The sequence below is a fragment of the Mesitornis unicolor genome, unplaced genomic scaffold, assembly GCF_000695765.1.
Source record: "Mesitornis unicolor isolate BGI_N332 unplaced genomic scaffold, ASM69576v1 scaffold8363, whole genome shotgun sequence".
NCBI lineage: Eukaryota > Metazoa > Chordata > Aves > Mesitornithiformes > Mesitornithidae > Mesitornis > Mesitornis unicolor.
In genome coordinates, this window is record NW_010176846.1 from 14051 (window position 1) to 28537 (window position 14487).

General features: G+C 38.1%; 1 protein-coding gene across 1 annotated transcript in view; it reads left to right on the plus strand.

Annotated features, from left to right (window-relative positions):
• Window positions 1-455: 455 nt before the first annotated feature.
• The window catches only part of CTNND2 (catenin (cadherin-associated protein), delta 2), a gene marked incomplete at its 5' end in the record, with an annotated part of 150743 nt that continues 136711 nt past the window's right edge, over window positions 456-14487 (plus strand). Inside the window, one exon of the mRNA XM_010181860.1 lies at window positions 456-669. Within this exon, the coding sequence (XP_010180162.1) occupies window positions 456-669 (214 nt within the window). The remainder of the gene's footprint in view (window positions 670-14487) is intronic.

Genomic DNA, 14487 nt, shown 5'->3' on the forward strand with positions numbered 1-14487 from the left:
ACAGTAGCTGCTCACATTCCAAGTAATTAAATGTAAAAGGAGAGACTCCTAAAAACTGCATTGTATTATGTGCTCCTTTTTTTTTCTGTAGTCTCGTGGTTTTTCATCTAGCTTGTGATGTGTTACACTCCAAAGTAGATGATGTTTCTCCAGCGCAGGAGAAATCCTTGCCAAGGTAAAGCTTGGTGAACCTTGAGAAATCTGCTGAGGCAACACTCTTGACTAACTTTTGGCTGCTTTTACAGAGGTTCAGATTTGTGATTGTACAGTTACGTTGCTACTGGAAAAAAAGGGACAAGGAATCAAAGCAGTGTAACGTAGCAGCTTTGCAAGGCTACCAGCATATGTTTGCTGGAGTACAGCCTGCATAAACCATAGCTTAATTGCATTTGGTAGCATAGATAATACAAGTGTTCATTCCCTAATTTTTTGATTATCATTTTGCCCTGTTTCAGATAAGAAGACAAGGCGGAATACAGTTACTGGTGGACCTATTGGACCATCGGATGACAGAAGTCCACCGTAGTGCCTGTGGAGCTTTGAGAAACTTGGTATATGGGAAAGCAAACGATGACAACAAAATTGCTCTGAAAAACTGTGGTGGTATCCCAGCGTTAGTACGGTTACTCCGCAAGACTACAGATTTGGAAATCAGAGAACTCGTCACAGGTTTGAATCTTTCAATATTTTTTGTTCAAACTTCTATAGGCTCTGCAAGCACAGTTCTGTGCTGCATGCCCCTTGCTCCATCAGTAACTCTTTATTTTATTATCATCTTTGTCATAACAAAACGCTTGCAGGCCCTTTGGATATATGTAATGTATGAACAGTGTTATTCAATATTACGCAGCCAGTCTATGGATGCAGGCATGGTTTATACTTACGGTTGCTGGTCGCTTTGTTCTTGGTTAACCATGAATGCTCTTATGGCAGATGCGTTCTGTGCATAGATACATTGTGGTGCGAATCCTCTGCTCTCCCTCCTGTCTGGTGTAGGGCTGCACATGCCAGAGTTGGATTTTACTGAATTTTCTTAGAAGCTGTTATTCTGTATATTTCTTTTATATCCTATATAATGAGAAGGAGGATTTGCATGGGGTTTTTTTTACCTTTCTTGTGGTTCTGATGGGAAAATGGAAAAATTGTTGTAGAGATGGACAATGAAATCTTCTAAAGCCTTTTTTCTGAAATTTGGTAGCATGCTATGCGATGTATGTTAGACAAAGGGCATGCAGGTAGTGGTAGAGCCTATTTCTTTTCTTGATACAGTAGAAAGTGATACTTTTAAGATTGCTTAGACTTTTTCCCTTATGAAAATCAAGATGGGTTTATTTGTTCTGGGGTTGCTTTTTTTTTTTAGAAATACAAAAATGCTGTCAAACAGCTGCAGTCTAAAATGTTTAGAGATTTTTTTCCTTTTGCCCCTAAGCTATCCTATTAAAAATGCAAAACAGAAGCTACATTGTTTTTTTGTTTTTTCACTTTGTGATTTCATTCCACTTGATTGCTAACATCAACGTGGTGATTAATTTAACGCTACAAATAAAAAATCTTAAGATTTTTTCATTATCTTATTTTACAATACCTGTATTTTCGTTATGATTTTCCTACTGAAATATGAAAGAAAAGGTCTCATTTCTGTCATAGAACCATCAGAGTACACACTGTCATCTGTGCTTCTGCAGAAATCACTTACCCTTGTGGGTCAGGGCTCATTTAGGATACAATTGATAAGATTATCGTCCTTCAGTTGACTCCAGGTTCCTTCCTTGAAGGTGTCTGAATAATCTGCATGGTGTTTATTAAATTTAGATTTTTATATTTAATTTTGTTTCTTAGTTACTGCCCCTGTCACCTGGTACTTGTTAGGCAGGATTAGTGGGGCAGAAATACTGGGTTACACGAGCTCGGATGGTGCCTCCTGCAGCGTAACAGAATTACTGACAGATCTAATAAAGTGTAACCACCACTTTGGATTCAGCATACTTGTTTGTCTCTTGGTTATGTTGTCTGTGTCCTGGCTCCAGGGAACATTCTGCCTATTTATTCTGAGTAGTAAGTGGCAAACTGCTAATGAACATCAGCAGTGCACCTCAGCAGTCACAGCGGCACTTCCCATGCTGTCTGCAGATGGAACACGTGCCATCGTTAGGTCATTTAAAGACAAGATACTGGGCTACGGTTTACATTCCTTCCATTGCACAGTATGTTGTTAAATTGTCCTCAATTCCCACAGAAAGAAAGGATGTGTGTGCTAGCATGCCCTCAAACTGTTACTACCAAGTATGTAGTATCCATCCTTGTATGGACAGATGCAGCTCTCAAGGATGGTGAGCATCAGGAGTGCTGGACATCTGTGAAAGGGGAGCAGGGCAGGATAGTGACCCTGAGGAATGGAATCAAAGTCGGTGGTGTTTTAAGATTTTATTCCTGGGACTGGTTTTGTGTTGTCTTTTGGTTTTAATAGCCAGAAAAGTCCAGAAAGTCACTGCTTGCCCTGGCTGAGTTTTGTGCCTTTCAGAATGCAAATCCTTACTTGCAGTGCTTTGCATCCTTGCTTTGAGAATGTAAACCTGGTAGTGTTAGTGTTCTGCAAAACTCCTTTCCAGAGCAAGGCTTGTTGCTGCACCTCCCATCTTGCATCTCTTAGGAACAGGCTGGAAGTGCGTATCTGAATTGGTTCTCATTTGCTTTTTTGTAAAGTGTTGTAGTGTGACGGCTGCCCCAGTTAAATTCTCTCCCTCTCTCCTTTCTGGGGAAGGAAAGATAGCTCCTGCAGCTACCTCAGTAGTGAAAAAATTTGGCTTGGTGTTGGGCACAAGGGAAAATGAATGAAGTTTCTCCTGCTTCCCACCAGCCTTCCTGAGTTGAAGTGGCAGAAAGATAATTATTTCAGTAGTGCCACCATAGCCTGAAGGAAGTACAGAGAAAACTATAGCAAATGTGTGTTTTAGGAGTAAACATAATACCTTGAGCCCTTTCATCTCACGTTCATTGTGCCTAATGTCTACCTAAAAGCTATTCTTGTTTGTTACTTTTACCGAGGGCCAAAGTTCCTGCCTTAGGAACTCGTATGGGTTCTGTCATTGCCGCCCCTAAATACTCCTCCAGCATTTGTCCTCAGAGCGCTTCTCTTAGGTGGGGAAGTGTCATTATCTCGGTTGTACGGATGGGGAACTGAGCTTATCAAGTCTAAATGACCTGTCCAGAAATCTGGCAAGACGAAGGTGCAAATCACTCTGAGTAGGCACTTAGCTGCAAGGGAAGAAATATGAACAGGAGAGGTTTTTAGTAGCTCAATTTGTCTCAACAGTAGCAAAGCATGCATCGTCTGCCCCAGAGCAAAAGTTATGATGTTAGTTCCTCAAACATGCACATCTTCCTCCTTCTTCTTTCTTCTCTTTAAGGAGATTATAATTTCAATCTCCAGCTATCTCAAGGCTGGTTTTTGTAAGGGTATTTAAACCTGCAGACTGGCTTTCTATCCCAGCAGCTCCTTGCTTGTCAGGATTGCCTTTGGCGCTGTTTGTGCCTTTTCCTTTTTTCCAGAGATTCCTTTTCAGCCATAATCTCTCCAAAACTGAGTTTTTCACTTTTTCCTCTATCTCATCTTTCTCCTTCTTGGTAGCAGAGGACTCAGGCTAATACTGGAAAACCTTACCATGCTCAAATTCTTGGACTGGGCAAACTGAACCTTACTGCAAAGTGGTAACAGCTTCAAGGCTTTTCTCCACAGAGCAAACAATTTGGGCACAGGCTCCCACGTAGAAGCCATGAGAGAAGTTTACTGCCTGACTGTTATGAAATTAAATGGTGGTTTTCCCCAGGAAATACTTCCTGAACTGTTAAAATATTACTCCTCCAGAAACACTTTCACAGTCAGTTTTTATGAGAAGAAGCTGGATAAACTGAGGTATACCAGTGAATATATACATTTGTGCAGAAGTTAAATACTCTGATAGAAATAGAGATTTCAGCATGGCCTACAGCCTCTTGTAGTTTCCAGAGAGTCAAGGAGGATCTGAATTACAATGTCTTGTTTCATGTAAATGAAAAGAAGTCGATGTAAGCTGGATGCATCATACTTAATTTAGCCATCTTTTCACCTCAGTGCTGTGCTACTGGTTTCCACAGTAGCTTCTGTTAATGGGAGAAAATAAAAGCCTTCTATTTTAAAATAATTAAATGTTAGCACTTTCCTAATAAATATAAATAGGCAAGAACACAGTACAAAATTAGCACAGATCCTGCAGATGGTAGAAAAAAATGTTTTCACTTGTTAATAATGACAACAAGTAGCTGATTTGTGACTCCCTTGTCTTTGCTGAGTTAGTTAATAATGAACACGTCCACAAAATTCAATTTTAGCTTTCTTTCTGTTTGTTTTACTATCAGGAAAAAAAATGACATGAAAAAATGTGAATTGTTAGCAAGGATAACACAGGAAACCCATTAATGCCTTGTGGAGAGGAAAGGTCAAGCAACTACTGTGAGATTCAACCTATGCTCGCTGCTTGTTCCATCAGCTCCATCTGATAACTGGGTGCCTGTCTCAGACAAAATGATTTAAACTGGCATTCTTCTCCTTTTGACAAACAACATCCATCACAACTAGTAACATGGTTTCTGCCTATGGACAATAAGCTAGCTAAATTAGAAACAACTACATTTAAAGAGGCCTCTTATATGACTGTATCACCTGTTTTCAAACTTTATATACTGTATTTGATTGAAAGGTAGAAGTGGATGATCCACTTCTAGAAAGCACATGATGGTAAAGAAATATAGCTATAAATAATGACAGGAGAAATTTTTTTTTCCTGTGCTGGCAGCCAGCCTGCTGCTTATTTTGGTTGACATTAAGGTGTCAAAGATTTAACTATTGTCTAGTGAAAATAGGTAAATTATGAAAATTATCACATTTACAAAAAAAGTTTTTAGAAAGCATAAACTATCTAACACTATACATACATACTATAGGTACATAGATAAACACAGACCATATATATTTCATTCACGTTTTTAGTCACTGAATCAAAAAGCATATATTCCATTCCTGAAAAAATTTGTAAGCCATTATGTACATAAAGTTCCTTCCAAAGAAGCACTAGTTGTCCAAGTGTATTTGGCCCATGCTCCTGTTGGACAGGAAAACAATTTTAATTTACTTCCCAGATTTTGGATTCCAATGTTCATTAATGTTGTCTTTAGTTTCAGCTGTGGGCAGTTTGTGTTTTGGCTGGGTTGGTCCTCTGTTGTCACCCCATGTTATGCAATGTTATCATGTAGTTGTTTTACATTTCTGTTCCATTTTTAGTAGATGGCTGATGTTTGTGATGAGGTTTTTATAACCTTATTGATAGTCTGTCAGCGTTACTGAAAGCAATTATATGTTGTCCTCCTTATATCTATCTGGTTTGAGGTAACCGCTGCAGTTTAAACCTCCTTTTGATTGCATACTGCTTATTAGTATGTGCATAAATTGTTGGCAGGTTGCTCAAGACACTCCAGAAGGTCTCTTTGAGCCTTGCATGTGTCTTGGCTAATCAGTGTAATTGCAAGTTAGTGAGCCCGCAGTGATGTGCAAAGCAGGTTTAAAGGATATTCTATTTAAATGGACCTTTTGGCATACTTCAGTATAAGATTTATTATTATTTTATTTTTTAAGGTAATTCTGGCCAGTTCTTTAGAGTTTTTAACTGCCTATTACAATGGCAGTTCTTCTACTTAGGGTTCCAAAAGTCAAAACCACATGCCTGTAGTTGTTTCCTGTTTGTGATGTTATTTTCTCATCGGACTTGTGATTTTTTTCTATAGTAAATTGCATTTAACAATATTATGGCAAAGGGCTGACTATTTAATACTTAGGATCTTGAGGCAGTTTATCAACTTAATAATTTTCTGCCAAAGTGCCCTTCACATTAGCTTAGTTACTGAAATGTGCAAACACAGATGTGAAATTTTATTGTGATGTAAACTTCATTTAGAGGTGGCAACTATTTGTAGCCCTATTGCTCTTTGGAAATTTGAGCTGAAAATTAATAAAGGCTCTTTTATCTCAGTCTGAGGTGACTTTCCCACAGACTTAAGTAAAGAAGAATCTAACTCTTTCATGAGTTGCATTCTTCTAGTTTTTCACCTTAATGTATTTCTTAAAATCTCTATTATATCCCTTTCTTTTTGCAGTTTCATATTGGATGTTGTTTTGGTGTTGATCATATTAAATACCCGATTTCTTAATTATATTCAAATTTTTTAATGGAGCAATAGAAATATAAGGAGGCTTGGACAGTGCAAAGCCTAATTAATTAGCAGGTAGATAAATGTGTAAAGTGGGTTAGTTATGGAACCATATAGAGGATTTTGGCATTACATTAACTGAAAATTAGATTAGAAATATATAATATGTTTTAGGTTCAGATACATATCCTGGATATCACAAACTTTTCAGACAATGTGAAAAGCCATCTATGTGCTTAAATTGTTGTGATGGCGTAACCGTGGTAATACTGCTGGTGCAAAGTTGATGTAAATGTGGTTCAATATATGCTTAGCTAAGAGAATAAGACTGCCAAGTGTCATTTGGGGCTCATTACTCTAAGTAGTTAAAGAAAACAGAGACATGGAATAAATGCAGAAAGTATAAAACACCTCTTAAGATGCAGCTCTGTGAATTAGCTTCTCCTCCGCCTCCAACATCCGATCACTATGTCCTGTCAAGTCAAGGAAATTAGGAAGGTTAAGCATGGAGATAGATAACAGCTAGCACAAAACACAGCTTTCAGAAGTGCTTGTTTTCATTTTGGCAAGAAAAGATGTTCATTCATTTCTTGCTTAGTTTTTCCTCTGCAGATAAGCAAAGTCCCTGTACTAGCTTTAAACAAGTGCTTCGAGGAACTTACCAAGCACAGAGGCAGGTGACTTACAGACTTTAAGCTTAATTAATTTTTTCAATAATGGATTTAGGATAAGATTCACAATTTTCAAATCTGCTTACTTAGGCACTAAAATTTGCTTGTGTGTTTTAAATGCTTTTCATTCAAAAGGGTGATTTGAAGGGTGCTGGCTCTAATAAATCTTTTCTGTGCTTTCTTTAAATAGATGTAATTGTAAGTACAATATCCTACCGCAATCAATTTTAAAAGTTGATTAAATCTTTTGTACTAATTTACTTCTGATTAGGTGTTTTAAATAACAGTTGTTTTCAACCTTAATAAAATCATTTGTGTGCTGAAAATTATCTGTTTACTCTGGATTGAAGCCAACGGCTGAATGAGGAATTACATATTGTAGTTTCTTCAGTATTTCTTTCTTCAAATACAACAGCCTTTTCAGTTCCCTAAGGTTACATAATATTTTGACTTCCTCCCATTGCTTGAAATACTTTTAATCAATATATTCTTCAACCTCTGCCCTGAGTTTTGTGAGCCAGTGAGAATTTCATATCAAATGCCAAAACTCTGTCAGATCTCATGCAAGTCTAGGATTGCAATAAAAACATGCTTTTCATCTCACAGCTCAAAACTTTGCATAGAATAGTTACAGTTCCTTGCTGTTACATTTAAAATCTTGTTACGGGGGGAAAAATGGAAACCAAGGATTTGTTGAGCATAGAACTTGTTACTGCTACCTTGGTAAGCTTATGCCACACCATGATGCAAAGCTAAGCAAAAGCAGAACAAATGAAGCCACCTGGTCTGCAGAAGCGGTTGCTGGAGTTAATCAAGCTGAAGGTCCAGGTGCCCCAACACAGCTTCAAGCAACTCAGCTTCAAAGGTCTTGCCAAGGTACTGCAAACCCTTTGGCCTGTTGCTAGCAATGGCAATGACATGGTTAGTGGGCTACGGGGTGCTCTGCTTTTCCACTCCAGTATAATCAGTTACTTTGAGGTTTTACAGAGTCTTCAAAATTTGCCACTGCATAATCATAATTTTTAGAAAATACTTCAAATATCTCTTTGTAGTTCTCTAGACTAATGAGCTGACATTTCACAGTCAGTGGATATGCTATGACAAGGCACAGCCATGTAAGGAGAAACACTGTTGTACTTTACAGTACGGTTATAGTCTGGCAAGATTTAAATTTTAGATTTTAGCATCACCTACAGAGAACATTGTCATAATTTCTAGAAATGTGGAAGCGATTTCCAAACAAATTCAGAGCAGGGATTAATTGGCATTCTATAAAGTCTTCCTGTGAACCCATTGTGCAGTCATTTACTGAGATGCCAAATCTTTGTAGCCATATTCCTTGCAAACCAGGAGGGTAAAAGGCTGTACAGCTTACACCCGTCAGTTGTTGGGAAACCGATTTCCAACCTACAGGCTATAACATCTTCAAGAAATTCCTGAGCCATTCTAAAAACATGCTATTTATGGCTCATCTGTAACAGCAAAACTAAAAGTAATTCAATAAATTGTGTAATTTTGCTTTAGAAATTATTCTGTCTTATCAAATAACACTTATGCAAACAATATTGACAGTTCAAATGAGTCATTTTATACAAAATCTATTACAGTTTGTAGTCTAATTATAAAACAATCTTTGCCCCCTTTCTCAATATGCTGTCACTATTTTGGCTCTGAAAATGGGAAAACCCACTGGTAATATTTGTTGTATTCGTGAAGAATGATTCTCAACTTTTTTAATGAATTATCAGATCAAATACTTCAACCCCTGCTGCTCCCAGTTAAATAAAGAGAGGTTTTAAAATAGATTATTTCTAAAATCTTCTGCTCTGCTTTCTTAGTAACAGACTGGGGCACTGATTTATTGTGTAAACTGTTACATTCAAAGTATTGTTATTGGTAAAAGGGACGATGTACTCATAGAACAGCAATACAACCCGATTTCCTCAGGTTGGCAGTGCCTATTTCCCTGGAGGTGAATGGGGGAAAGCCAGAACAAGTCATGGGGCTGCCAACATCTCAGCTGGGAGAAGGGCTATGCCACTGGCAGGGGAGTCCCTCTCTCCTCTATCTTTGGGGTCTGCTTGGGGCTGGTTTCATCAGTTTTCCCATCATGGGCTGCTTCCTTCTCCTTGCTTCCCAGGCAAATTCCCAATCACTTGTCCTGAATTTACCGCGCTCGGTCCCAGCACAAAACCCAAGGTGGTCCCTCTTTGCTCTCCTTTGGCACTGGGATCACTCTCATGTATGAACCACATCAACTTCCAAGTCTAAATGGGACGTAACTGTTTTTCCCTTGTACAATTAGTGAGATGCATCTTCTATGGAAAATTAATTCAAGTTGTTTTGATTCATATGGCAATGACACCGATTTCATAATTTGCTTGTTAATATACTTCATAAGTGATTTTCGTATTTATTTTTTTTACTTTGGTCAAATCTAAGTTTAAGCGGAAATATCAAACAAGGCAATCTGGAGTGATAAATAAAGGACATCTGTTGCAGCATATGGCTTGACATAACAGCTGCATTGAACTTTTTCAGCAAGTAGTAATCCTTAGGAAAAATTCAGCTGGGCATATGATTTTGATGCCCCTGCCGGATTGATAGAGCAATAAAAGACTTGCAGTTTAAAACCACTCTGTAGTTTGACATGTTTGCCACTTGCAGCACAGAATACTTACATTTTATTTTGAAAATAGTTTTTGTTTAGAAGCAGATCTGAATATGTCACTTTTTTGTTTACAAAATGAAAGTTTTTGTTGTGGTTTCTCTTTAGCAGCTGTACACTGAGCCTTTCATTTTGCATGGAGATGCAACTTTATAGATGGGAGTAACTTCCTAATTGGTTCATGTGAGAAAGGAGTTTGGTACTTAGAGCGGTAACTTGATGTTCAGTTGGAAGTATAAAATTTTTGTTCTCTGTATTAGCGTCGGTTATCAAATATACATTTTGATTTTGGATGCTAGAAAAAATTCTTCAGTAAAATACATGTGTAAGGACTGAAAAAAATATCTTTTCATTCATATATGCATCCTTATTTGACTTCCTTTTCCTCTAATAAAGTATTTAATTGGGAATGGTATTACCATTAGTCATGTGTTAGGATGAAATTTTGCTTAAAAACAGTTGATTTTTTTTCCTGTGTTTCTCTCGCTTAGAATTAATTGCTTTTGGTTTGGCTTCTATGCTTTAGAGGACCAGTTGAATTTCATCAGGTAGGAAAACATGCTAAGCAGTAACCACTGGTCTTTCCACAGTAACTGAAGTCAGCTCTTCTGGTAATTCCTCTACTGTCTAACATTAAAGCTAATAACTGCCTAACATTCTTGTCTGACAGCTCTTCCCTTCCACAGTTACACGTTATTTTAAAGCGTACAGCAGACAGAGAGCAGCAACATTAGGTCAAAATTTAGTCCTGTTGAGACGAATATAGACTTTTCCAGTTAGTGCAATAGCATTTGAACAGAATTTGTTTGCAAGCAGTATTAGAATTGGTCCCTCCTTTTTGTTTTAATTAAATTCTAGATGTAATTTTGAAATTAAAAGAGCAGTAATTGAGAAAGAAAGAGTTAGCTTTTCAGAGGAAATGGTTATATTACTTGTAATACATGTAGTCATGTTCCTATATGTATTTAAGATCAAACTGTATTTGTTTGGAATTAAAAAAAAAAGAATCTTTATTCCCTGTGGACGTTTTTGCTTTGTAGGGCTATGAGTGGCTGCAAAAGGAATAAAATTCATCTAGCTGCAGCTTTGCTTACTGTTCCTTAAACTCCTGCCTACTTATGACTTTCACTGAAACCCAGTCTTTCTCAATTTCCACTTATCATGGGTCTTCTTGTATACAGATGGAAAGCCACCTCTGTGCATGTAAATAAGTGAATTACAGGCAGGTGCGTATAGGTAGTCATACAGCAACCAGCTAGAAAAAATTTTCAAGAAAATTGGTGAAACTTCCTCTTCTGCTATGCTAATTTTAAACTTATTTTCATAGTGTGCTTGTAAGGAACTGTCTTATGAGCTGTGAATTGTTCAGGTGCCAGAATTCAAATCAGCCATTTTTTGTTTCCTCCAGAAAGTCTGTTACCGAGACCAATTCCTCCCCTTGACAGTTGAGCTAGCAGTGAAGTCTTCTTGCACTTAATGTTAAGAAATGCTGCTGTGGTTGGTATTCAGCATCTTTTAAGCATATCAGTTAAGTTTCCCTGAAGTTATGGGGTGGCTCCTGTGCTTCTTAAAGACCCGTTGTGTTCAAGTAGATGTATATTTTTCAGCCAGATAAATGATTTCATCTCTGTCCCTGCCTTGAACTCAGCAGAGCTGATGCAGGACGTTGGGAGCCCACACCCTGTAACCATGGAGTGGATCCAGCTCTGCAGGGCAGCGTTGGAGGCTGCTGTGAGCTTCTGCGGGCTCCAGGTGTCAGAGCTGCAGTAAGAGCCAGCAAATTACCTCTCTAGCACTTGAGAGCTTGGGGTAGAAGATGCTTTTCCAGAGGACTCCAGCAAAGGATCTCTTGTGCTTGACTTCTGCACAGGGTATTTAGCTCTCAGATTTCAATCTTAATTGTCATGTTCAGGAGGGAAACTCCCTGTAGTACCTGTGCACCTTCAGCGTATAAACAAAATAGCCTGCCAAAGTGATGTTCACTCTTACTAGGATGCAGGATCTCCCAGCTCTGCCATATGGCACTCTGCATCAGTCCATGACCAAACTGTTAAATTACGGTGGTAAAGAAAAACCTAGATGAGTTGAGAGGCTCCTAGATTTTTATTTTTAACACAGAATATTAAATAAGCAAAATCTTAGTGTAAATTTAAGGCTGACTCAAACATACCAGATTTAGAAGAATCAAAGTCTTCTCTCTCCCAATAATATTTGATTACTTACAGTCCTTTTACAGACTGTAAAAAAAAAAAGTAATGGCAGTGGCGCAATGCTTTTTGGAAAAGCTGACTTTTCCAGTTTCTTTGTTTCCATTTATACTTGTTGTCTAAATTGTTCTAAGGGGCTTGTTTATAAATGTAAAAATCACAAATTGAGGTGGCATTCACACACTGAATAATTGTTTAGACTTTCCTGACTTCTTGCACAAACTCTCTTGCTAGAGTGACACTTTTTGCATGGAAATGTATGATCTCTGTTTTCTTAACTGAATGGAATAGGGATAGCATGTGGCTCATCAAGTCTTTAGCTGTATGTGACTATAGATATACATATGTGAGTGCCAGTTCTAAGTAAAACACTGGCTAAAAAAATGCATTGAATAGTTTAATTAGGATGGGTTTGAGCTTCAGCCTGATTCAGAGATGATGGTTTTTTTAGCTCAGACTGCTCCATTAAATCGAATATCTTCAAATTTTTAAAATATTTTGCTTTGCTTCTTTAGGGTAAATGACGCAGTGTCTCTTGCAATAGCTTAATTTATGTAAAAAGGAGTCTTGTTTCTAAGCTGAAAGCATGGTGGATAAGTTCTGTCTGCTAAGCAGTAATAGCATCTCATCAGCCTGGACTGTGCTTTTAAAAAGGTTGGTCTTGTCTTCAGTCTTCTGGACTTTGGCTAAAAGAAAGATAAATCAAAGTTTTCCTGGTTGTCTGTTACTTTGGTGTCATCTTCCAGTGGCAACAAACTTAAATTGCCTTAACTAGGATATATGTGTAATTTTCCTTATGTAATATATCTGTACAATTATATCTTTGAAAAGGTTGATCATAACCTTCTTCAAAATTTATAACCAGTTTTTAAATTTAATTGCTGTTATCTGTGAAGGGACTTCTTGAAGAGATGTTTTACATTTAGTATGTTAAATAACCTGTTGAACATAGTAAATGCATGCCCTCCGATAAGCTGCTTCAGAAGATGTAACTTGGTGCAGCAGGATCTCCGTAATGAGCATGCCATAAACTCCTTTAAGAGCCCCTTATCTGACATCTGCAATCTGGTGATTGGTACTGGGACCCAAAATCCATCTTCTAGCTGGAACCAGCTGAATACTTTCAGTCCCAGTTTCTCCTTAGTTTTAAACTCGGACTTCTTTCATGCACTTCAGTTTGTTACATGTAAGGGTGAAAAACATCAACCTGCAAATAGACATGGTCAGTCTGGTGTAGCTATTCTTCTCTTTCTGTGTAGCATCCAGCACAACCTAATGTTATCTGCAAACAGGGATACAAAATGCCTACTCTGAATGTATCACAACCTTAAAAGCAAGGAAGAAATAAGATGCAAGTGATTGAGTAAGAGAATGTTCAACACTGATCTGGTTAGTTCCTTATTTCCCCTTCTCTCCCAAGAGTCAGTCTACAATGTTAATTGTTGAGTTGAACTACTGAGTTGTTGGTTTAACAGCTCTCTTTCAATTCATATACTGCCAGATAGGTCCCACTATTTGTGATGAATCACTGGTATGTCCCTTTTCCTCCTATGGACAGCCAATGACACACAAATGATATAGGGAGCAGTCGAGACACCTCTGAGGAAACCAAAATCAACCAAGGCTTTCAGAGTACGGTAGCAAATGATCTCAGTGACCAACTCCTTACTATAGTCTTAAAGGGCATGTAATGCATATGTGCTTGAAAAATATCTTAACACTCACATAGAGAAGAGGTAGTGCCATAATTGAAGGTGCCTTGGGTGAAAGTTTGATTTTATCACTTCCGCTTGCAAAGTCAAGGGAATGGATCATCTTCGTATACCCCACATAAATCTAGCTTCAGGTCATCCTCAGCGAAAGTAATGGGAAGTGAATTGCCAGTGCCCTTTCATAACTGCAAATCCTTAATTAAGGAAGGGTACAAGGAGGCACCTAAAATGCCAACCTCAGCAAGTAGCAGACTCCACTACTTGCGAGAATAAATTATAACTTGTCAGAATAAAATTGTTTTTTTCATTAATGTGGTTGGTAGTATTCAGAGACTTAAAGGGCATTGTTCTAGAGTGGAACATTATCTTACTCCTTAAAACTGTGTGTGAGGTGCAAAAACTTTGAAGATGGTGACTGGCTTACTGGGTGTTGTGGTTTAACCCAGCAGATAGGTAAGCACCATGCAGCTGCTTGCTCACTGCTCACCTCTCTGGTAGAGTGGGGGAGAGAATCAGAGGAGAGAGGTAAGAACACTTGTGGGTTGAGATAAGAACAGTTTAATTACTAAAATAAACCAAACTAAAATAATAATAACACTAATGAATTATAATAAAAAATAGGAGCAACAATAATAAAACGATCAAAGTTATACACAGTTGCAGTCGCTGGCCATGTACCATCAAAAGTGCGACAGTCAAAGATAGGGGAGTGGCCAGCCTTGGGAACCGAATGACAGGCGAGACCCTCCAAGGACAACGGCCATCGAGGGAAGAGAACCGTTCCCAGCAAGCTCCCCAATTTATAGTGAGTGTGACATATATGGGATAGAATATTTTCTGTTGGCCAGTTTGGATCACCTGTTCTGGCTACATCCCCGCCCAGCTTTGGACCTCGCCTGTTACTATGGCAGTTTATTGAGCAAAAGCTCAAATGGATTTTAAATAGAGAAAAAGGGCCTAAAGAATATTTCTGAGTATCTCAACTGTTG